Source organism: Triticum aestivum, chromosome 3B (genome assembly GCF_018294505.1).
Source record: "Triticum aestivum cultivar Chinese Spring chromosome 3B, IWGSC CS RefSeq v2.1, whole genome shotgun sequence".
Lineage (NCBI taxonomy): Eukaryota > Viridiplantae > Streptophyta > Magnoliopsida > Poales > Poaceae > Triticum > Triticum aestivum.
The window spans coordinates 59249762-59275258 of NC_057801.1; the positions used below are offsets into that span (position 1 = coordinate 59249762).

The 25497-nt window shown below is 44.8% G+C and overlaps 1 protein-coding gene across 1 annotated transcript; it reads right to left on the reverse strand.

Annotated features, from left to right (window-relative positions):
* Window positions 1–13588: 13588 nt before the first annotated feature.
* LOC123064744 (uncharacterized) lies at window positions 13589–15577 on the reverse strand. Its single transcript, XM_044488151.1, has 2 exons — window positions 14249–15577; window positions 13589–14155 (listed from the first exon to the last, which is right to left on the reverse strand). The coding sequence occupies exons 1-2, from the start codon at window positions 15490–15492 to the stop codon at window positions 14113–14115; spliced, it is 1287 nt and encodes a 428-aa protein (XP_044344086.1). The 5' UTR covers window positions 15493–15577; the 3' UTR covers window positions 13589–14112.
* Window positions 15578–25497: the final 9920 nt, after the last annotated feature.

Consider the following 25497-nt stretch of genomic DNA (forward strand, 5'->3'; position numbering starts at 1 on the left):
TGAGAGATAGCCATACACAAATTGGAATTTTCTAGAATACTCTATGTGCTTCACTTATATCTTTTGAGATTGATAATTTTTGCTCTAGTGCTTTACTTATATCTTTTAGAGCACGATGGCGGATTTGTTTTAAAGAAACTATTGATCTCTCATGCTTCACTTAGATTATTTTGAGAGTCGTTAATAGCATGGTAATTTGCTTAATGTTAATATACTTGGTATTCAAGATATGTGAAACTTTCTTTTGAGTGCGTTGAATACTAAGATAAGTTTGATGCTAGATAATTGTTTTGAGATATGGAGGTGATAATATCAAAGCAATGCTAGTTGGGGTGACTATGAATTTAAAGAATGCTTGTGTTGAAGTTTGTGATTCCCGTAGCATGCACGTATGGTGAACCGCTTTGTGATGAAGTCGGAGCACAATTTTATTTATTGATTGTCTTCCTTATGAATGGCAGTCGGGGACGAGCAATGGTCTTTTCCTACCAATCTATCCCCCTAGGAGTATGAGTTTAGTGCTTTGGTTTTTGATGACTTCTAAATTTTTGCAACAAGTGCATGAGTTCTTTTGATTAATGTTGAGTCCATGGATTATACGCACTCTGACCCTTCCACCATTGCTAGCCTCTCTAACACCGCGCACTTTTCGCCGGTATCATACACCCACCATATACCTACCTCAAAACAGCCACCATACCTTCCTATCATGGCATTTCCATAGCCATTTCAAGATATATTGCCATGCAACTTTCCACCGTTCCGTTCACATGACACACGTTACTTTTGTCATATTGCCTTTTGCATGAACATGTAGTTGACATTGTATTTGTGGCAAAGCCACCGTTCATAATTCTTTCATACATGTCACTCTTGATTCATTGCATATCTCGGTACACCACCGGAGGCATTCATATAGAGTCATATTTTGTTCTAAGTATCGAGTTGTAATTGTTGAGTTGTAAGAAAAATAAAAGTGTGATGATCATCATTATTAGAGCATTGTGCCAGTGAGGAAAGGATGACGGAGACTATGATTCCCCCATAAGTCGGGATGAGACTTCGGACAAAAAAAAATACAAGAGGCCAAAGAAGCCCAAACAAAAAAAAGAGAGAGAAAAGGCCCAAATAACAAAATACAAAAAAATGAGAGAAAAAGAGAGAAGGGACAATGCTACTATCCTTTTACCACACTTGTGCTTCAAAGTAGCACCATGATCTTCATGATAGAGAGTCTCATATGTTGTCACTTTCATATACTAGTGGGAATTTTTCATTATAGAACTTGGCTTGTATATTCCAATGATGGGCTTCCTCAAAAGTGTCCTAGGTATTCGTGAGCAAGCAAGTTGGATGCACACCCACTTAGTTTCTTTTGTTGAGCTTTCATATACTTATAGCTCTAGTGCATCCGTTGCATGGCAATCCCTACTCACTCACATCAATATCTATTGATGGGCATCTCCATAGCCCATTGATACGCCTAGTTGATGTGAGACTATCTTCTCCCTTTTTGTCTTCTCCACAACCACCATTCTATTCCACCTATAGTGCTATGTCCATGGCTCACGCTCATGTATTGCGTGAAAGTTGAAAAAGTTTGAGATTATTAAAGTATGAAACAATTGCTTGGCTCGTCATCGGGGTTGTGCATGATTAAATACTTTGTGTAATGAAGATAGAGCTTAGCCAGACTACATGATTTTGTAGGGATAACTTTCTTCTGGCCAAGTTATTTTGAGAAGACATGATTGCTTTGATTTGTATGCATGAAGTATTATTACTTTTATGTTAATATAAACTTTTGTCTTCAATCTTTCGAATCTCAATATTCATGCCACAATTAAGAAGATTTACATTGAAATTATGCCAAAGTATCACTCCGCATCAAAAATTCTTTTTTATCATTTACCTACTCGAGGACGAGCAGGAATTAAGCTTGGGGATGCTTGATACGTCTCCAACGTATCTATAATTTTTGATTGCTCCATGCTACTTTATCTACTATTTTAGGCAATATTGGGCTTTATTATCCACTTTTATATTACTTTTGGGACTAACCTATTAACCGGAGGCCCAGCCTAGATTTGCTGTTTTATGCCTATTTTAGTGTTTCGAGGAAAAGGAATATCAGATGGAGTCAAAACGGAACGAAATCAACTGGAGAAGTTAATTTTGGAAGGAAACCCACCTGATAGACTTGGAGTGCATGTCAAGGGAGTCCCGGGCTGCCCACGAGGGCGGGGGCGCGCCCTCCCCCCCCCTGGGCGTGCCCCCTGCCTCGTGAGCACCCCGGAGGTCCACCGACGTACCCCTTGCACCCATATATACCTACGTACCCTACAACTTCCAGAACAGAAGATAGGTCGGGAGTTCCGCCGCCGCAAGCCTCTGTAGGCACCAAAAACCAATCGGGACCCTGTCCCGGCACCCTGCCGGAGGGGGATCCCATCACCGGAGGCCATATTCATCATCCCGGCGCTATCCATGACGAGGAGGGAGTAGTTCACCCTCGGGGTTGAGGGTATGTACTAGTAGCTATGTGTTTGATCTCTCTCTCTCTCTCTCTCGTGTTCTCTCTTGTGTTCCCTCTATGGCACGATCTTGATGTATCCCGAGCTTTGATATTGTAGTTGAATCTTATGATGTTTCTCCCCCTCTACTCTCTTGTGATAAATTGAGTTTCCCCTTTGAAGTTATCTTATCGGATTGAGTCTTTTATGAGAACACTTGATATATGTCTTGTCGTGATTATCTGTGGTGACTATGGGATATCATGTGCCACTTGATGTATGTTTTGTTGATTAACTTGCGGGTTTCGTGACATTGGGAACCTATGCATAGGGGTTGGCACACATTCTTGACTCTCCAGTATTAGCTTTGGGGCACTCTTTGAAGTACTTTTACGTTGGTTGGATGAATCTGAGATTGTGTGACGCATATCGTATAATCAAGCCTGCGGATACTTGAGGTGACAATGGAGTATCTAGGTGACATAAGGGTTTTGGTTGATTTGTGTCTTGAGGTGTTATTCTAGTATGAACTCTATATAGATTGAGCGGAAAGAATAGCTTATGTTATTTTACTACGAACTCTTGAATAGATAGAACAGAAATGATAACTTTGAGGTGGTTTCGTACCCTACCATAATCTCTACATTTGTTCTCCGCTATTAGTGGCTTTGGAGTGACTCTTTGTTGCATGTTGAGGGCTTGTTATATGATCTATCTATGTTATTATTGTTGAGAGAACTTGCACTAGTGAAAGTATGAACCCTAGGCCTTGTTTCCTATCATTGCAATACCGTTTACGCTCACTTTTATCGCTTGCTACCTTGCTGTTTTTATAATTTCAGATTACAAAAACCTTTATCTACTATCTATTTTGCACTTGTATCACCATCTCTTCACCGAACTAGTGCACCTATACAATTTACCATTGTATTGGGTGTGTTGGGGACACAAGAGACTCTTTGTTATTTGGTTGCATGGTTGTTTGAGAGAGATCATCTTCATCCTACGCCTCCTACAGATTGATAAACCTTAGGTCATCCACTTGAGGGAAATTTGCTACTCTCCTACAAACATGTGCACTTGCAGCCCCAACAACGTCTACAAGAAGAAGGTTGTGTAGTAGACATCAGAGCCTATATGGGACAAGGATCACGCGGAGCGTGCCAAGCAAGGCCTACCGCCCCGCTTCGAGAAATACCGTGACAAGCAGACCAGGAACTTTGTTAGGACCCGGTACAAGGAGGACCCGGTAACAAAGGAGCTTACCACGGATCCGAAGACCAAGGCACTTGAGCTTGTTCTGGTAAGGAATACACCCCCGCGTAATTAGCTCCATATGGTTGCATTCTAATTAATGAAGCAAAATTTCTAAATGGTTCACATTCCTTCCACAGGAGAATGAAAGCAGTAGCGCGGGGTCGTCTCAGAGCTCCCCTGCTTGGGACAGCACTCTAAATAGGGCGTTGAACATAATGAAAAACAAGGATAAGCTCAGTAAGCCATCGTCAGCTGGTCATATGGCCGGCAAAGGCTTGTCAACAAAATGGTCATCATACTATACCGCTAGCGGGCGAAAGGAGAGAAAGACCAGCTAGGAAAGCCAGTCGCGCGAGTTTCAAGAACTCAAGGCACAAGTGGCGCGGATTCCGGAGATTATCCAAGAGCAAGTGAAACAACAACTAGGAACGACGCTCACCACCATGGTGCCTACCTTTATTCAGGGGCTCACGACGTGGATTGCAGGCGGCCAACAGGGGCTGCCCCCGATTCCCCGCTTCACGGCCAGCAACTCGCACAACACGCAGGCGGCACTATTGGTGTCTCCGGCGGAGGCGGTATTCGTGCCTCCGGCGTTGGCACAGGCATTGGATCTTAATGCACCCGGCGGGTGTACGCCGGCCGGCACCTCGCCAGCAAGCGGCCCCGCCGTCAGTTGCACGCCCACCGTTGGCGGTGCCTCGACATTAGCCGAGCTCGACGGCATCATGGTAACTAAGTCTCTCGGCCGATGACTTCATCTCCTTGCCTTTGACTGGGCATCCCTGACGCCCTACATGTTTTCGTAGGGCGCCGCCGACGTTCCATGCACTCTCCTGCACTTCGTGGGCGCTGAGTTGATCAATGTCGCCAAGGGCAGAATCGTTCAACCGGGCAACCCCGTGTTCCACGGTAATTCGATGCCACCCACGGTGTATAGGGTTGAACTCGTTCGGGTGCTGCCAGGCTATGACGAGTTGTTACCTCCGATTAGACCCGCTGGGGACGACGAAGATGATGAGATGACCATCAACGCCTGCGTAAGCTGGCCCCTGCTTTGGCCGAAGAGCCAAATTCGTTTGCGGGCGGGGGACAACACCCCACAGACAAGACCGCCAGTCGTGTCGGCGCCAAGCCATGGCAAGAACGCCTCAACGCTACCGGACATGCCGGACATCCCTATGGCACAGGATCCGGACATGCATATGGCACAGGATCCGGACAACGACGATGGTACATTTACCAACGTCGATAAGTACTTTGCCGAACATGGGTACGGTGACGAATTCTGCGGGTCTCCTTCTTAAGAACCCAACCCTGAAAAAGACGACCGCTATCTAGCTGGTACTGCAAAGAAACCTAATTGCAACAGGCGTCGTCTGGCGTTCAGTTCTCAGGAGACGCCTCTAGCTGCCGCCTTCACCAAGCCTCAGATAGCCGATGTGCGAAATATTATCAGCCCCAACACGCTCAAGAAGGCGGTCTGTGAGCAGAACTCGATCCCATTACAGCAGATCAAGAAGAAGGGACAGAAATGAAAGACTAACAAGGGCGCCGTTGTGAGCCAGCCGGCACCAAGTATGATCCATGCTCAGGACGGGCCACCTTCGCCTAAGGATATCTCGAGGAGGGTGCATGTGGCGGGTAGGGCGATGCTACCGACAAATATGCTCAATGCTGCAACCGGTGCTATGCGGAGTCTACATGACAATTTTCTTTCTTTGGAGAAGCGGTGTCTCTACCATAATGATGTGGCATACCCGGTTTTCGTGGCCAAGGTGCCAGAGGGCAAGGGCTTTGTGGATAGCGCCATCGGGGGTACGATCGTCCTGCGGTTTGATGACATCTTTTCGATGTTTAACCTTTATCCGCTGCACTACACCTTCATTCGGCTGTTTTTGCTGAGTATGGAGATGCAGATCATTTGAGACAAGACCCGGACATCGTGATAGTCGACCCCTTCTACATGTGTGCCAAGATCTTGGGCAGCGCTGGGGACCGGCAAGTCACGAGTTCACACCTCGAAGGCGTCATTCTGGCAAACCCAGATAAGGATAACTTCCTCGTACCTTACTTTCCTGAGTAAGTCATCCCCTCACCGCCCCGTAGCATATGATTTCTTAGATTTCGATCATTTTTTTTCTAACATTCCGTGTTTTGTGCAGTGACACACATTGCACACTCATCCTCTTAAGCCCGAAATATTCCTTGGCCACGTATTTTGACCCGGACCGTGAGTCGAAGATAGACTACACAAATATGAAGAAAGTTCTTGATGATGCTCTCCCCGGCTACGCCAGATCTGGAGGCACCTTCAAGAGGCCAGTTCGTAGGTACGGCAAGCACGTGTTCACCCACAATACGACATTCGCCTGCGTCAAGCAGCCTCCTTGCGGTGAGAAGGATGCCTACTATGCCCTCCATCACATGCGGGCGATCATACGGGACCATAATCACCTTCTGCTACCAGACAATCTCAAAGATTGGGCCACTAGCTTGTCGGCAATCCAGGACGCAGACATCAGACAAGAATTCTTTCGCATCCAGTCGGAGTTTGCGGAAATCATGTATCAAGATGTCCTTCGTACCTCGGGGCAGTTCTACCTCAGATCTCAACCGTCCAACAGTGAGATTGAAATGACGCTACAAATGCAGGCTGACAACACCCGCGATTTCATGACCATCACGAAAGACGGCGGCTTCATCCACGCTCTGGTCCCCTGAGTCGGTCGAGTCGAAAGTAGTGATGCTATCTAAAATGTCGATTGACTCATGTTGTAATATTAAACTTTAATGAACTTGTATGTCTCTTTGGTTTGGACAGTCGTTCAACTTATATGTAATCGATGCTATTTATTAGTGGGACCATGAATCGTGTTGTTATAGTTGCAATATTAAACTTTAATGAACTTGTATATCTCTGTGAATTGCTACTAACGTTTTGTTTGGCTAGTGCATAGAGATGCCGTCGTATGTCGTGTACAAGGGTAAGGTTTCCGGAGTCTAGGACGACTGGGAGGAGTGTCGGAGACAGGTTCACTGTTTCAGCGGTAACAGTTACAAAGGGTAAACCACTAGGGCGGAGGCCGAAGTTAGATACGCGCGGTATCTAGCGGGAGAGAGGAGGGAGCGTTGGAGGAACCGGATGAAGACCAGTTTCATCGCGATTATGCTCATCGTGATGACCGCGGCTCTCTTCATGTGATGGTAGTTTAGACTATGTCTGATTTCGTGCCGTGTGCGCACACTGGCAATCCAGCACCGTCGCACCGCGGGGGCATGGCATCGTCGACCCATGCTTCCACCCCAAGAGGTGGTTCTTGCTACCCGAGGGTCACGGCCTTCACCCTGCTTACTGCAAGAAATGTTTCTTCAATCTCTCCACAGGAGTTTTCGTCTGTGTCTAGCTCCCCTTCTTAAGCGATAGTAGCTATGTCCTTGACTCGGCCGATGGCCTCCTCCTCTTGCAACGGAAAAGCCAAGTCACTTCCGCGATCAGGGTCATCCACACTTTCACCGGCGACTTTGTGGAGCTACCACTGCTCATGTCCCTTGTAAGAACCAACTTGGACATGTCCGATGGCACGGGACGGCTTGATTTCCGTAGTGTCACTTCCATTAGCGTCAGTGTTGATGGGGTCGTCGCAGTCATGATCAAGCTTTACAATATATCACGTGTATTCTTTGCTACTACTAAGGACCAGCAGTGGAGTGTCTCGACTTGGAATATCGGATGGTACTCCGAGAGAATATCATCCCAAAGGAAATTCTTTGTGTTGGATTCTCCCACCACATATGGCCGTGAACAACATATTCTCCAGATCGATCCACCCCGCCTTGATCATCACGCCCTGTCATCTTATTTGTTGCCACCAAGGTTGATTGCCACGTGTCCCACTGGCAAAATTTCTGGCATGTTCTACATGGAAGAATGTGTCTCGGAGATCCTAGTGATTGGTCACGACGCTAACCCACTTTTCAAGGGCCACATGCTCGTCTAGAAAGTAGCCGATCTTATCATGGGCAAGGTTGTCTCAGTAACAAGCATCGGAGGTTATACTCTCTTCACTACTATTGACCATGGAATTAGCATCGACGATGATGATATCTTTGTTTATGTGAGGGAGACTATTGTTGTGAGTTACAAGGCCATACCTATTGCTGTGGGTGACACCATTGTACGTCGTCGACGTCTCAAGGATAATTGTCCTTTGTACTACGACCTCTCTAGCGGCGAATGGTCCCAAGGACCGGCCATGGGGTGTGCTGATGGTTGCCATGATTGCAGCCGTGGCCTTGTTTATCATATCTACAATTGTTGTCATTGTGGTGACTTGCGTGCGAGCAAGTTGGTACACCTAAGTTTCTAAAGCAGATTCATCCTAGAAAGATGGAATGTGTAAAACAGCGATTGCTGTTAATGAGATTACTTGGGTATTTTGTATATACCTCCTTCGGTTTGTCCTGCAGTTTCAACACATGATGTCTTTTGACACCAAGTAGAAGCATATGATTCCTAATCTTTGACCTGTTATGCATGTATTTGTGTGTGTTCCTGCTATCTTATAGAACTATTTATATTCAGGTTAGCTATTTCACATCTAGATCTGAAATAGTATCTCACATCTAATTTTTAAGCCGTTTGAGAAAAACTTTAGGATTCGTGTTCTCGTTCAATGCTTTTGTCTCGTCGCGCGCGTTTCGGTAGGCAGCTGCGATCGCTCTTTTTCCTTTTTTTTATTGAGATCAACCCTGCGCTCGCTCATATGGGCTGAGGTATCTTTTTTGTTTTTTACAGGCTGTAGTCTTGTCATGTTACTATATGGGGTGGTGCGTGGTGTGTTCTTTTCTTTTCTTTTTCTTTTTCTTTTTTCTGTTTCATTATTTGTTTTAACTTATGAACTATTTTAATTCATGATTTTTTGTATTTTATTTATATTTTTTTATTTTTTTTCTCTTTTTTATTTTTTGTTTTAAATTCATGATTTTTCCCACTCTGCCATCTGTTTGCTCTAAATATCATGCAAATCTTGATAGCAGGTTGATTGTCGCGCGTGTCCCATATCGCGTCGTGTGTGTGGTGTCTACTTGTGGGTCCACTTGCTTATGCGCCTTTCCTTGTCCGTTTCACGATGTGATTTGAGGTTCCGTCTCCCATTGGTTTTGGTAATTATCATCTAGATGAAAATTAAACAATGTCTCATCTAACTCATATACTGTTAAATATATATGTGCTTATGAGTCGTGCTCGTTATTTGTGTATCGTGTTTTCTGTTCGTCCCCGTGAAGCAGTAAGTCCCGATATAGTTTTTTTAGTGGGCCATTTTTATATTCATATATTGGGCTCATTTTGTAGGTTGTAGTTTTTGGTGGAGGGTCACATGTCTTTCCAGTCCCTATTTTTGTTTATTTTACGTTTGACTGTGTAGCTAGGGGAGAGCGTTACTATAGTTTTTTCTGGATTTGCTAAATTTCATCTAGATGAGATTTAGTGATGTCTCATCTAAGTCTATAAACATCTGATTTGTTTGCTTTAATGTTCGCACAAACTTGACCATGTGTGCCCGGCTTGTCCTGTTTTGTCGTGTATGCCCCGTTTTTGTTTTGTGTTGGTCTGTTCTTGTGTTTCTTTTCACATGGGCTCATGTATGTCCTTGTTGGAGGGGGGGCGCAACCCGTCCCTTTTTGGTTCATTTTCGTTGTGCATTTTTTATTTCCCGATGAAGAATTTGTAGAGTTCACTCTCAACTCACAAATGCGCTTGTAGTTGTCCCAGTTGCAAATCCATTCTTGACATGCAACTGGGCTCTTAGTTTATTATTATTGTCCCAGTTGCAAGTCCATCATCGACTTGTAACTTGGCTCGACCCCCTTTTTATCTATTTATGATTCCAATTTGATGCAGTTGCAGGTACACCCTCGACATGCAACTTGTCCTCGACTCTTTGCCCTAGTTGCAAGTTCGCTTGTTAACTCACAAACTAGGCATGTAGTTTGTTTTATCCCAATTGGAACCCTTGACTTGCAATTGGGCTCGTAGTTTCATAGTTGCCCCAGTTGGAAGTCCACCCTTGACTCACAACTAGGCACATAGTTTTGTTGTTGTCCCGGTTGTAAGTCCATCCTCGACTCGCAACTAGGCATGTAGTTTCGTTCATCCTAATTGTAAGCCCACCCTTGAATCACAACTTGGCATGAGTTTTTGTTTTTCTTCTGAGTTGCGTGTTCACCCTTGGATCGCAATTAGGCACGTAGATTGTTTCATCCCAGTTGCAAGTCGACTCTTGACTCGCAATTGGGCTTGTAATTTTGTAATTGTCCCAATTGCAAGTCCACCCTCGACATGCAATTGGGCTTGTAGTTGTCCCAGTTGCAAGCCCAACCTCGAATCGCAACTCGAGCTTGTGTTTTTGTTTTCATCACAGTTGCAAGTCCACCCTTGGCTCGGAACTAGGCCTATAGTTTGTTTCATCCCAGTTGCAAGTCGACCCTTGACTCGTAACTAGGCTTGTAGTTTCATAATTGTCCTAGTTGCAAGTACACCCTCAACTCGCAACTGGTCATATGATTTTTATCCCACTTGTAAATGCACAGTCAACTTACAACTTGGCTTGTAGTTTGTTATTGTACCAGTGGTAAGTTCACCATTGACTCGCAAATGGTATCGTAGTTTTGTGTAGTTGTCCCACTTGCAAGTCTGCTTGACTCACAACTAGACCTGCAGTTTGTTTCATCCCAGTTGCAAGTCCACCATTTGACTTGCAACTGAGCTACTAATTTCGTAGTGGTCTCAATTGCAACCCTCAACTCGCAACTGGGCTCATAGTTTGTTATTGTCCGAGTTGCAACTCCACCATCGACTTGCAACTAGGCTCAACCATTTTTTATCTCAGCTATGAAACTAGTTGCAAGTGCACCCTCGACTCACAATCGGGCCCATAGTTTTGTTGTTGTCCTAGATGCAATTCCACTCTCGACTGGCAACTAGACCCGTACTTTGGTCCATTCTAGTTCTAAGGCCACCCTTGTCTCGCAACTCGGCATGTGTTTTTGTGTTTCTTCTCAGTTGCAGGTTCACCCTTGGCTCGCAACTTGGCTCGTAATTTGTTTCATCCCAGTTGCAAGTTGACCCTTGACTCGCAACTAGGCTTGTACTTTGGTAGTTGTCCCAGTTGTAAGTCAATCCTCGACATGCAACTGGGATTGTAGTTGTCCAAGTTGTAAGCCCAACCGCGAACCACAACTGGAGTCTGTGTTTTTGTTTTTCATCACAGTTGCAAGTCCAGTGTTGACCCGCAACTAGGCCCATAGTTTGTTTCATCGCAGTTGCAAGTCGATCTTGACTCGCAATTGAGCTCGTAGTTTCATAATTATCCAGTTGCAAATCCACCCTCAACTCGCAACTAGTCATGTGTTTTGTTTATTCATCCCAGTTGAAAGTCCACGCTCGACTCACAGCTTGGCTTGTAGCTTGAGTTGCAAGTTCAGCATTGACTCGCAACTGGAATCGTAGTTTTCGTGTAGTTATCCCAGTTGCAAGTCTGCCCTTGACTCGCAACTAGACCCGTAGTTTGTTTCGTCCCAGTTGCAAGTCCATCATTGATTTGCAACGGAGTTCACATAGTTTCGTAGTTGTCTCAGTTGCAACCCTCGACTCACAACTAGGCTCGTAATTTGTTATTATCCCAGTTGCAAGTCCACAATCGACTTGCAACTAGGCTCGTCCCTTTTTTATCTCAGCTATGAACCCAGTTTGATCCAGTTGCACGTGCACCCTCGACACATAATTTGTTCTCGGCCCTTTGGACTCAATCTTAGTTGTCCCAGTTGCAAGTCCACCCTCGACTCCAATTGGGCTCGTAATTGTCCTAATGTCATGTCCATCCTTGACCCGAAACTCAACCAAGTCAGTTGCATGTCCACCCTCAACATGCAGCTCCCACCGAACTAGTTGCAGGTCAACTGTTGACCCGAAACTCAACCGACCTAGTTGCATGTCCATCCGAGACACACAACTTTCCCTTGCCCATGTGCATTATTTACACTTGACCCGAAACACAACCGGCCTAGTTACATGTCCACCTTCGATATACAATTTGATCATTCTAGTTTTCCTTTTTTTAATTTTTTGTCGACCGTGAGACCTTTAAATGTTCATCGTGTTTAAAAAATGCATCGTGTATTTTAAAAAAAATTAAAGCACCTCGTCCATCAATATTTTTCATGTGAAAGTGTTTAGTCTATTTTTTTTTCTATTTTTTCTCCATCGTGCGACCTTTTAAATATTCACCGCGTTTAAAAAAAAGCATCATATATTTTTGTAAAATTTTCATCATATGTTTATAAAATGTTCATCAAGGTAGCATGAAAAAATGTCCTCTAATTGTTCAATTTGCCAATATTCCCGAGTTTGAAAAATGTTCCTGTATTAAAAAAATCATCAACTTGAAAAGTGTACGCGAATTCAAAGATGTTCAAAAATTCCAACAATGTTCTTGAATTTGAAAAATATTCATGAGTTCAAAAATGTCGGTGAATTCAAAAATATTCATGGATTTGAAAAAAATCATGATTTAAAAATATATTTAGAATTGGATAAAAATATTCAACATGGCCAGTAAGAATTAGAAGTTACTTTTGCGATGGATCCACATTTAGAGGTGTTAGTCAATGCCCAACAAAGGCAGCAGAAAAAAATGTAGCTCATGAGCTACCGTGCCAGAAGGTGAAAAAGGACAAATTAAACATGGTCACAGTTAAATCAAGTTTAGCTCGCTCGCTTAGCAAATAGATGTACTAGTAAAAAGATGATGCGACGTACTGTTGTTGAGCTTTGAGCTTTGTAGCACACCACACGTGCGTTGCATGATCAATGTGGTACTGTAACGATCGTGTAGCAGCAGAAGTATTGTGCTCCCTACAGCAACACACAGGAGTCCAGCGCACGCGAGTGCCACACATGCAAACATGGGCACACACAATGCATACCACGCATCTTACATTTTTCACAACAAACAAACAAATAAACAAGCAAAAAAGGAACACAAATAATGTTGATGTTATACTTAGATGTGAGGTATTATATCACATCTAGATGTGATATAGTCAATCCCATTTATATTTGTATATGCTGTAACTGATCCGCTACTTTTCTTTCATGTTAAATTACTAGCAAACATGCCTATACATTGCAACGGGAGAAAAGGTATATCATATACCCCTTGCCCAATTATACACAAAACCAAATGAACCATCTAGTTAGTTCTCTTCTAGGCATGAATGATTTAAAGAAAAGAAACAAACAAGTGGGCGTAAAAACATACTGCCTCCAGTCAAAAGTAAGTGTCGTGGTTTTAGTTAAAATTTGAACTAAAACCACGACACTTACTTTGGATCGGAGGGAGTAATATATTACAATATACTATGTGGAAATTTAATCAATCCCTTTTTTTCTGCATCTCTTTCTCATAATCTTCCTCTGCCCCAACTGCTATAGCTTTCCTCTGAAATTTGTTGTGTGGGGCCAGAACGTGATGCTTTTCAAGGCCGAGTACTTTTCTTAACACTGTATAGTAAAACCAAAATCAATCCAGATGTATGACCTTGATGACCAAGGCACAGTACTTTTCTTGATGACCTAGACATAGAGATGTAGCTGATTTTTGTTGACATCTCTTCAGGATTCAGGAGTGTAGTGGTCATGCGCATTCAGAAATAGAGAAAACTACTGCAAGGGCTAGTTCTTGGTCAGGTCCAAGACTTACTGTAAAAAAAAGCAGTTGCTACAGAATGCATTCAGAAATTTTTATACAAGCACTAGCAGTTTGATTGTTGTTTGATTTGGTCCATGCTAGCCGTTTTGCAAGGTGGCGGTAAGAATACCTTTGCTAAAAATGAAAGAGAATATGAATGAAGTTGTCCAAGTTGCTGCTACTATAAACACAACATAAATTACTAAGTTAAAAAGGTCATACATGTACAGTTTAGGGGTACTATAGACTTTCCATCACTAGAACATAGCAAATAAGCCCAGACAAAAGATGGCTTATTCTCATGGACTTATTTTCAGAGCAGCTTATATGAGGCTTATTTCCATAGCAGCTTATGCAAAAGCCACTGTCCAAAAGAACTGGCCCCAAGCATCCATAAGAATCATCCCCAGTAGCTAGAAGCCGATAAAAAGAAAAGCAAGTGTCGGATAGGGTAAACAACGCTGCTGCCATAGAATTTCATTTTGAAAAGGCTTTCAAAGAGAAGTCATCACTACTATTAACTATTAAGAGTATTAAGAGTAGTGATGACCACTTCCTCACTTTCAATCCAGGTTGAGCCTCCTCTCGAGCTACAGCTGCTTCGATCCTTTGGTCATACTACTCCTGACAGTCCTGAGTACATGCATAAACCGGAAAACAAGTTAGCACACCCAATTTAGAAGATATGTACAACATTAGTAGTATCAATTCATAACTAGAGCTCACCAGCCGGCCCGAGGGCGCAGTGTACAACCACAACAGTCGTATATATGGCAAATAAAGCCACACTGGCTCATGGGGTGTGCTGTTGGCGACCACGTGCCGCTATCAAGGTGGTACTGCCAAGGGTGACATCTCTCGTGATGCCGACGAAGTACAATGGTGTCACTCGCGATTGTAGGAATAACCCCACTGTTTGCAGTTTGCATACTTGTTTTGGTATCAAAGAAGACAGATTTGCTTCCGATGTCTGTCACCGGGATAACCTTGCCGAGCATAAGATCAGGTACTCTATAAACCACCATATGCGTGTGTGTAGAATCTTTGTAGGCTATGACCAAAATCTCGGAGTCACATTCTGCTAGGCCAATACCGTCGGACATTTTTATCGTTGGACATGTGGCAATCAACTTTGATGTCGGCAAGAAAGATGAACCTAACCCCAAGGTTGTCCCATGCTCATACACAGGTGGGCCCATTTGGAGAACTTGTAGTGCATGGCTAGGTAGGTCATAACATAAGATGTATAATTTTCCTTGGAATGATATCGGCCTCCTGGTCCTAATGAACATTCGAGTTGACTGACTCCATTGCCTGTCCTTGGTGGTAGCAAAGATGACGCGTGATAATTCTACAAGCCAAATCATGACTGCGGCGGCGCCATCTGAGCTCACGATCAAGGAGGTGACCACGCCGCCAGGTACCACATGACTAGATATCTCATCGAAACTCAAGTGGAGTTTCGAGTCTGACACGACGGACCCGAGCGGCGGGAGCTCCCCAATGTCGCCGGTGAAGGGGTTGAAAAGACGAATGCTACCTTGATCGTGTTGTTGCTGCCGCCGCTGCAGTAGGAGGATGCCGTTGACCGAGTCGAGGATGCAATAATCCTCAGGAAGTCGAGGGCAAACGGATACTCCGGTGGAGAGGCTGAATAGGCGTCTCTTGGCCTTGTCGTCGGGGTGTAATCCATGTCCCTCGGGCAGCACCATCCATCGGCCTGGGTGAAAACGCGGATCCACGATGCCACGGCCACGGGGACAGACGGTGCTGAAACGCCAGTGTGTGCAGACTGCGCGGAAGCGGACATAGTCGAGCAGATCTTCCGCCAGCACTCGCCAGCCGACCAGGCGAACCAGATCCGCGTGGAGGGACGCCCATGGCCATGGAGATGCCTGGTCGGGGACGGTGGCGGAGGCAGCCGCTACAGCCGGAGGGCACAAGTGATTCGCCGCCGAGGACGTCCACATCGAGCGATCTGTTTTCTTTCTTTAGAAAGAGCGATCTGTTTTCTTGTGCTGATCGGGACGCTGAGCGACAGGAATTTTAAACCGGTCCGATGGAGGAGAGCCGGAGCTCAACTCGGCATAATATTAAATGGGCCCAGCCTGGCCGTATATGCTAGAGTTGGACTCCGTTAGCTAGATCGCAACTACCTGGCAAACAATTTATTACCTCAAAAAAATTACATTTAGATGGGCAAACCCATCAGAAATAATAAAAATTACATTCAAATCCTAAACCATCCAGTGACAACTACAAGCACTAAAACGAGCAGAACACGCGCCTTCATCATCGCCCCTCCCTCATCGGGCCGGCAGAACTTGTTGTATTAGATAGTCGGGAAGGCGTCGTGCTAAGTGCCCGTAAGGCCAGCACACCAAAATAGAAACCGCCGTCGATGAAGAGTAGCGTAGTTCAGAAGGATCCAAACCAAAGACACACGAATATAGGCGAATGATAATCGGGTCTGAGCAAATTCACCAATGACAGATCCACCAGAAACACACATCAACACGTACACCGATGATGCTAGACACACCATCAAGACGGGGCTAGGCGAGAGGAGATTTATTCCATCTTGAGGGAGCTGTTGCCGTCTCACTTTTCTGAGCAGGATACAAATCCTAGCAAAACTCAAAGAGACATCTAAAAATAGAGCCCTCCCACTGACAAGGGTGACTGTCACGCCCAATATGCGATATTATCCAAAAGAGACTCGAAAGTCCCACTAAGAATAGAACCGCATATTGAAACTCTTTTGCAAGGTGGATATCATTACATCAACATTACATAATAGATGGGATACATACAAAAGGCATCCAATGCCACACGAATACAACATCATCTTACATAAAAGCACCATCCGACTACGGATGAAACACAAACAGAAACTCAAACGACATCCACCCTGCTAGCCCAGGCTGTCGACCTGGAACCTATCCCCTGATCGAAGAAGAAGAAGAAGAAGAAGAACTCCAAAACAAGCAAACATCGCTCTTGCGTCATGATCATGGCATAACCTGTACCTAAAACTGTTGTTGTAGTAATCTGTGAGCCACGAGGACTCAGCAATCCCATTACCATGGGTATCAAGACTAGCAAAGCTTAATGGGAAAGGAAGGGGTAAAATGGTGAGCTTGTAGCAGCGGCTAAGCATATATGGTGGCTAACATACGCAAATAAGATCGAGAAGAGAAGCAAAGGAACGGTCGTCAAGCTAGCAATGATCAAGAAGTGATCCTGAACTCCTACTTACGTCAAACATAACCCAAAACCGTGTTCACTTCCCGGACTCCGCCGAAAAGAGACCATCACGGCTACACACGCGGTTGATGAGTTTTAATTCGGATCTGGTGTCAAGTTATCTACAACCGGACATTAACAAATTTCCATCTGCCACATAACCGCGGGCACGGCTCTCGAAAGATTATACCCTGCAGGGGTGTCCCAACTTAGCCCATGATAAGCTCTCGCGATCAACGAAGGATATACCTTCTCCCAGGAAGACCCGATCAAACTCGGAATCCCGGTTTACAAGACATTTCGACAATGGTAAAACAAGACCAGCAAAGCCACCTGATGTGCCGACAATCCCGATAGGAGCTGCACATATCTCGTTCTCAGGGCAACACCGGATAGGTCAGCCTACGAGTAAAACCAACCCTCGAGTTGCCCCGAGGTGGCCCCACAGTCTGCCCGGTTCGAACCAGCACTTAGAGAAGCACTGGCCCGCGGGTGCTAAAATAAAGATGACCCTCGAGAGAGCGACTCCCAAGGGGAAAGTAGGTGGTGGTGAGGCAAATGGTAAAACCAAGGTTGAGCCTTGCTGGAGGAGTTTTATTCAAAGCAAACTGTCAAGGGGGTCCCATAAATCACCCAACCGCGTAAGGAACGCAAAATCCAGGAACATAACACCGGTATGACGGAAATTAGGGCGGCAAGAGTGGAACAAAGCACCAGGCATAAGGCCGAGTCTTCCACCCTTTACCAAGTATATGGATGCATTAATTAAATAAGAGATATTGTGATATCCCAACATAATCCTGTCCATCATGGATCAATCTTCAACTTCACCTGCAACTAGCAACGCTATAAGAGGGCTGAGCAAAGCGGTAACATAGCCAAGCAACGGTTTGCTAGGAAGGGTGAAAAAGGTTAGAGGCTGACATGGCAAACTGGGAGGCTTGATAAACAGGTGATAGGTGGCGCAGCATAGCGGTAGAACGAAGCAACTAGCATAGCAATGATAATAGTGAGATCCAGGGTAGCGGTCATCTTGCTTGAAATCCCGCAAGGAAGAAGAACGAGTCCATGAAAAAGATGAAGCCACGAAGACGAACCAAGCGTAGACGAACGAATCCTCACGATCGTAATGAAACGAGAACTATCGAGAAGAAGCACACAACATGGTAAACACACCACACATATACAAGACATAATGCATAACCAAGCATGATGCATGACAAGGCTACATGAAGCTACTCATGGCAAGAGATGATGCATATAAGAGCAACACATCAAAGCAAGTTTAAATGAGGCCGGAAGCAACATATAACAATTCCGGTAAGTCCTCATATGCAAATTTCGAAATTGGTCCAGATCTGAATAAATATTATGTTCAAGTTGTTAAACAGTAAGTTAAGATGCTCCAAGATGATCTACACGAGATTCTAGTCAAGTTACATATAAAGTTCATTAGATTTGGAGCTACGGCCTAGAAGATATGAGCAAAACAAGATAAACATGACATTGATGCTAAATGCATCAAAACATCAACAAAACATCTCGAAACAAGGATGCAACATGATAATATGAAACTACATGCAAATCTAAGCAAGTTTCATATAGAGCACACTCAAAACGGAGCAACGGTTCCACACACACACATGAAACAAGTTTAAATGACAAGCTGTCCGAAACAGCAACTAGGCATATTGCAAGCACCAACACAACATGCTACAGAACCACAATATGAAAACAAAAGGCATAGACATGATGTAGAGGTTATGCATTACACAACATGAACACTGAGCTATCTCCAGAAACCACTAGAACATGCTCAAAAACAAATGCAAGATTGCAAATAATAACAGTTTCAGACTTGGCAGAAATAACATTAGGTTGCAATGTTTAGAGCTATCAAACAACATGCTATAGGAACTTATCATGGAAAACAATGGCATGGCATGAACCTAATAATTGCATAGAATAAAAGTCCCTTACTGATCATGAGCCAAAAAGGATCAGAAGATATGATGGCATCCATGTAAACATGGCAAATGATATGACAGATTCATACATGGCAGGAACAACAATAAGTAGGCATGTTGATGAGTTTATACCACTCACCACAGAGCAATACATGGCATGATAAGGCAACCAACAGTAAGAATACATGTTTATGAAGCTAAGCATGGCAAGATCAAGTTCATAGGGTGCATGGATCACTAGCAAAACACATGGCACAAATTGAAGTTAATGTTAACAGGCTGACAGCAACATTATTTAGCAACTTAGGAGCAAGAAGACAATAAGCTACAGCAGGCTATAAATGCAACCAGGGGCATGGATGGATATGACATGACATGTTTAACAAAACATCCTTAGCGAACATCTCCAGATTATGTATAGAATGACTGGTAGCACCAGGTTTACATAGCATCATGATATAGCAGATTCAGCCTAGCAAAACAGCAACAGCAAGTATCCTACTTAACAAGCTTGATGCACTCACTACACAACTCATAAAAATACATGGATGGAACCACTGTAAAGATGGCATGATGTAGTGTAAAACACATGTAGAGCTCTTGCTCATAGGAGGCACACATTAAACATGGCAAAAATGACAAATGAGCATGTTATGTTAATAGACAGCAGACAACATTATATAGCACTCTTGCAACAGAGATTCGGGCATCAAGATGACCTCAAACAAAGATGGCACAATGGAACAAAATGAAGAGCACATCATGATGAACATTTTGATATATTATGCGCACGAAACGGAGCAGTATTCAGAGAGTTATGATGCGATGAACAGGAGCTACAAATATGCACATATTTAGGGACTTAGGGAAATTTCGGGGTCAACCTTAGGGTTTTCAGATCTGGCGCGCACGCGGATCGAGGTGGCCGGAGGAGCTCGCCGGAGATGCGCCGGAGGGCAGGGGAGGCCGGATCCGGCGCGGAGGGGGAGGAGGTCGCCGGCAGGGGACGAGGCTCCCGGTGGCGAGGCGGCGATGGCCGGGGGCGGCGCCGGGCGGCGGAGCTGAGGTGGGGCGGCGGCGCAGGGTGCCCGTGCGGCGGAGACGGCGGCCCGCGGTGACGAGGCCGGGCGGAGGCGAGGCGGGGCGCGGGAGGCGCAGGTGAGGGGGCGGCGCTGGCAGCGAGGGCAAGGCGCGCCGGCGGGCGGCGGGGAGCCGGGGATCGGGGCGGAGCAGCGGCGGCGGGGCGAGGAGGGCGCCTCGGGCCCGGCGGCGGCGGCGGCTGGGCCCGCGGGGGCCGGGGGCGGGCCGAGCGGGCCGGCGCGGCGGCGGAGAGAGGAGGGTCACATGGCGGCGCGGGGTTGGCTGGAGGGTGGTGGTGGACATGTCCAGCACCGGGCGGACATGTTCGGCGCGCGGAGGAAGAAGAGGGCTAGGGTTCATCCGGGATTTTAGGGGGGAGGCACAAATATATAGGTAGAGGGAGCTAGTAGAGTCCAAATGGAGAGCGGTTTTCGGCCACGCGATTGTGAGCGAACGACCGAGAGCATGGAGGGGAGTTTGCCGGGTTAATGGGCTGATTTGGAGGGTTGCTAGGCCGCAAGAGAAAAGGGGGTTTCGGGCTGCGCGGTTAACCGTTGGAGTATCAAACGGACTCCAAATGGCACGAATGTGACAGGCGGCCTACTGGTGCTATACCAAGGCCGCTTGGCAAATCACGGTCCATTCTGAGAATGTTTAACACCCACTCACAACAAGAGACAAAAGGGGGGACGCCGGAGGACATAGGAGTGTCGGATCGCGCAACGGACAACGAGGAAAATGCTCGGATGCATGAGACGAACATGTATGCAATGCAATGCACATGATGACATGAAAAAAATGCAACACGCAAGCAAATGACATGGCAACGACGGCGAATAACTGGCAGACACCTGGCGCATCGGATCCGGGGCGTTACAACACTCCTCCACTAACAAGAGATCTCGTCCCGAGATCTTAGGAACGAGACGAAAGGGAAAAGGGATGAGGTGAAACAAGAACTCAAGAGAAGAAGCGAAGAATTGAGAGCACTCGAGAAGAAGAGAGGAACGACGAGAATGACGAGAATCGAAAACTCACGAAATCAGATATACTATGAAACCACTCCGGTTAGAACGAGATAAGAAATGAATAAGACTGAAAGGATTTAGGCAGCACTCCGACTAAAAATGGAAGGAATAGAACACGAACTTCACCCAATGAGTTGGCACTTGGCGAGATGAACAATGCAATGCCTCCGGAGGAATTGAATTTTTTTGAAAGAAAAGAGCGGAGAAGAAGATGACAACTTGTGCCACGAATGAAATAGAAAGCAACCTTAGAAGAAAGGATTGAACAGAGTTTTTGAGGAAAATCAACCACAAAAGAATAAGCTTGTTGTGGTCTTATGGTAACATCTCAAGATCATAAGGTGATAACCGGCCACAAACGGAAATGATTGGATAGCTTAGAGGAATGAAGAAATGCAAAACTCCACTTCAAAAGAATACGAAGATTTAATTTCACTTCGAGACGCGAGAAGAAAAGATACTTGAACTCCTCCAACAAAATCTTAATGAACTCTTGAAGAATGAATTAAATCATGAAGAACCACCATGAAGATCTCCGGTAAACAAAAGGACAATGAGATAGAATTGAAGGATGAAAAGAATAAGATTAAAGCTTGCGGTGACTTAGATGGGGGTTCCGGCAAAATGGTCGAGAAAAAATTGAACTCCAGAAAAGAAAAGATGAAAACACTTGGAACTAGAATTTATTCGTCAAGAACAAACTCCGAAGGAAGGGATTAATCACTTGGATGAAATAAGAATAAGATTTATTGTATGCTTATCCTTCATCAAATTAAATTGATGACAAGCAATGGATTTATTCATACTACTTATCCGCGTTGAAAAGGATTAAGGGGGGCTATAGCGAAAAACTTGAGAAAGTCTTCATGAACCATCGGTAGATTGGAAAGAACGAATGGATTGAATGATAATCAAGGAAAGAATCTTGAATGAACCACCATAAGAATATTGAGACGAACGAAGGGGCACGGACGTAGATTAATTGGGGAACGAATTTGAAAACTTAGAAGGAAGAAATATTCCGAAAAGATGGCCTTCGGATGAACGATAGAGAAAGCAACTACCGAAATGCACCGGATGGATGAAAAGAATTTGCATGACTAGAAACAATTAGATAGAATAACATCGAGCTAGCACCGCGAATCTCCGGGAGAACGGACAAAATTTTAAGGGATAACTCTTCTTCGATCTTCAAATGATGACGAGAAACACCACCAAACTTACTGAGATACTCCGGGAGAATGAAAAGCGAAGGGGTTGAGCCAACAATGAAAAGAATTTCAAAGAGGTCTTGGAGAAGGCATGTGACTGATGGGATCCATTCTTACATCACACTTTAAAAAGAATTTGAGAATAACTCCGGAATAATTAGAAGAGTCAGGTAAGATCCTGGAAAAGACCTGTGGGTTAGGGCCCACTGAAGATATAACACCATTGGAAAGGATTGTTGAAGAGATAGATGATGCACCGGAACAATTGAAATATTCAAATGAGGTGACAACATCAAATTAATTGGAACACAGACGAATCTCCTGAGATGTCTTGAGCACTCCGGAAGGATACACTGGCGAGAGGCGAACGAGCAAGGAGAACACTTGATCCAAGGAAAAGAATGTGATCAACCCGAAAAACTTGCATTGGGTCCACCGGAAAGAAAAAGAGATGAAGAATGTCAAACGAGACGAGAATTCACCGGTTGAAATAATTGATGGAAGACTGAAGAGGCTCTGCACGAATGAAATTGATGGTCGAGAGAGAGTCAGACTCCGGGAAGAAGAGGGTGGGAGGGCGGGAAAAGAAAGGCAACTTGGAAGGGGGAAGCTACGAATATCTTGAAGAGAAAACACTGGTTGAAATCATTGAGGAAAGAAAGCAAAGATTTCGCACGAGTAGGATGGATACTCGATTACGGACTCCGTCTCCGAGAAGGAAAAGGGGTGGGCGGGTGGGAAAAGGAGACAACTGAGGGCAGAGAAACAACTTCGTTGAGAGCGAACTGAGGATTGAACTTGGCAAAGAAGAAGAGGCTCAAGTCAACTTGACGAGAAATGCACCGGATAAAAAGAGCTGAGAACCAACTACCGGAAAACCAACTGCGTGATCCTAAAGAAAAATTTGAAGTGGAAAAGGAGTATTTCAAAACACCTACGTCAAGATTCCTCACCAGAGCAACGAAGGGGCTGAGGAGTAAAAAGAATTCCTACTCTCCGATATAACTAGACTCCAAAAACAGTTTTCTCCTAGACTCAACAACGACCAAACTACACGATCAATCAAGGGGGCTCCTATGGTCGGTCGAGGCTCTCATACCAACTTGTCACGCCCAATATGTGATACTATCCTAAAGAGACTCGAAAGTCCCACTAAGGATAGAACCGCATATTGGAATGCTTTTGCAAGGTGGATATCATTACATCAACATTACATAATAGATGGGGATACATACAAAAGGCATCCAATGCCACACGAATACAACATCATCTTACATAAGAGCACCATCCGACTACGGATGAAACACAAACAAAAACTCAAACAACATCCACCCTGCTAGCCCAGGCTGCCGACCAAGAACCTATCCCCTGATCGAAGAAGAAGCAGAAGAAGAACTCCAAAACAAGCAAACATCGCTCTCGCGTCATGATCATCACATGGCATGTACCTGCAACTGTTGTTGTAGTAATCTGTGAGCCACGAGGACTCAGCAATCCCATTACCATGGGTATCAAGACTAGCAAAGCTTAATGGGAAAGGAAGGGGTAAAATGGTGAGGTTGCAGCAGCGACTAAGCATATATGGTGTCTAACATACGCAAATAAGAGCGAGAAGAGAAGCAAAGGAACGATCGTGAAGCTAGCAATGATCAAGAAGTGATCCTGAACTCCTACTTACGTCAAACATAACCCAAAACCGTGTTCACTTCCCGGACTCCGCCGAAAAGAGACCATCACGGCTACACACGCGGTTGATGAGTTTTAATTCGGATCTGGTGTCAAGTTATCTACAACCGGACATTAACAAATTCCTATCTGCCACATAACCGTGGGCACGGCTCTCTAAAGATTATACCCTGCAGGGGTGTCCCAACTTATCCCATGATAAGCTCTCGCGATCAACGAAGGATATACCTTCTCCCAGGAAGACCCGATCAGACTCGGAATCCCGGTTTACAAGACATTTCGACAATGGTAAAACAAGACCAACAAAGCCGCCTGATGTGCTGACAATCCCGGTAGGAGCTGCACATATCTCATTCTCAGGGCAACACCGGATAGGTCAGCCTACGAGTAAAACCAGCCCTTGAGTTGCCCCGAGGTGGCCCCGCAGTCTGCCCAGTTCGAACCAGCACTTAGAGAAGCACTGGCCCGGGGGGGCTAAAATAAAGATGACCCTCGAGAGAGCGACTCCCAAGGGAAAAGTAGGTGGTGGTGAGGCAAATGGTAAAACCAAGGTTGGGCCTTGCTGGAGGAGTTTTATTCAAAGCGAACTGTCAAGGGGGTCCCATAAATCACCCAACCGCGTAAGGAACGCAAAATCCAGGAACATAACACCAGTATGACGGAACTAGGGCGGCAAGAGTGGAACAAAGCACCACGCATAAGGTCGAGTCTTCGACCCTTTACCAAGTATATAGATGCATTAATTAAATCAGAGATATTGTGATATCCCAACATAATCCTGTCCATCATGGATCAATCTTCAACTTCACCTGCAACTAGCAACGCTATAAGAGGGCTGAGCAAAGCGGTAACATAGCCAAGCAACGGTTGCTAGGAAGGGTTAAAAAGGTTAGTGGCTGACATGGCAAATTGGGAGGCTTGATAAACAGGTGATAGGTGGTGCAGCATAGCAGTAGAACGAAGCAACTAGCATAGCAATGATAGTAGGGAGATCCAGGGTAGCGGTCATCTTGCCTGAAATCCCGCAAGGAAGAAGAACGAGTCCATGAAGAAGATGAAGCCACGAAGACCAACCAAGCGTAGACGAACGAATCCTTACGATCGTAACGAAACAAGAACTATCGAGAAGAAGCACACAACATGGTAAACACACCATACATATACAAGACATGATGCACAACCAAGCATGATGCATGACAAGTCTACATTAAGCTACTCATGGCAAGAGATGATGCATACAAGAGCAACATATCAAAGCAAGTTTAAATGAGGCCGGAAGCAACATATAACAATTCTGGTAAGTCCTCATGTGCAAATTTCAAAATTGGTCCAGATATGAATAAACATTATGTTCAAGTTGTTAAACAGAAATTTAAGATGCTCCAAGATGATCTACACGAGATTCTAGTCAAGTTACATATAAAGTTCATTAGATTTGGAGCCACGACCTAGAAGATATGAGCAAAACAAGATAAACATGGCATTGATGCTAAATGTATCCAAACATCAACAAAACATCTCAAAACAAGGATGCAATATGATAATATGAAAGTACATGCAATTCTAAGTAAGTTTCATATAGAGCACACTCAAAACGGAGCAACGGTTCCACACACACACATGAAACAAGTTTAAAGGACGAGCTGTCCAAAACAGCAACTAGGCATATTACAAGCACCAAAACAACATGCTACAGTATAACAATATGAAAACAAAAGGCATGGACATGATGTACAGGTTATGCATTACAAAACATG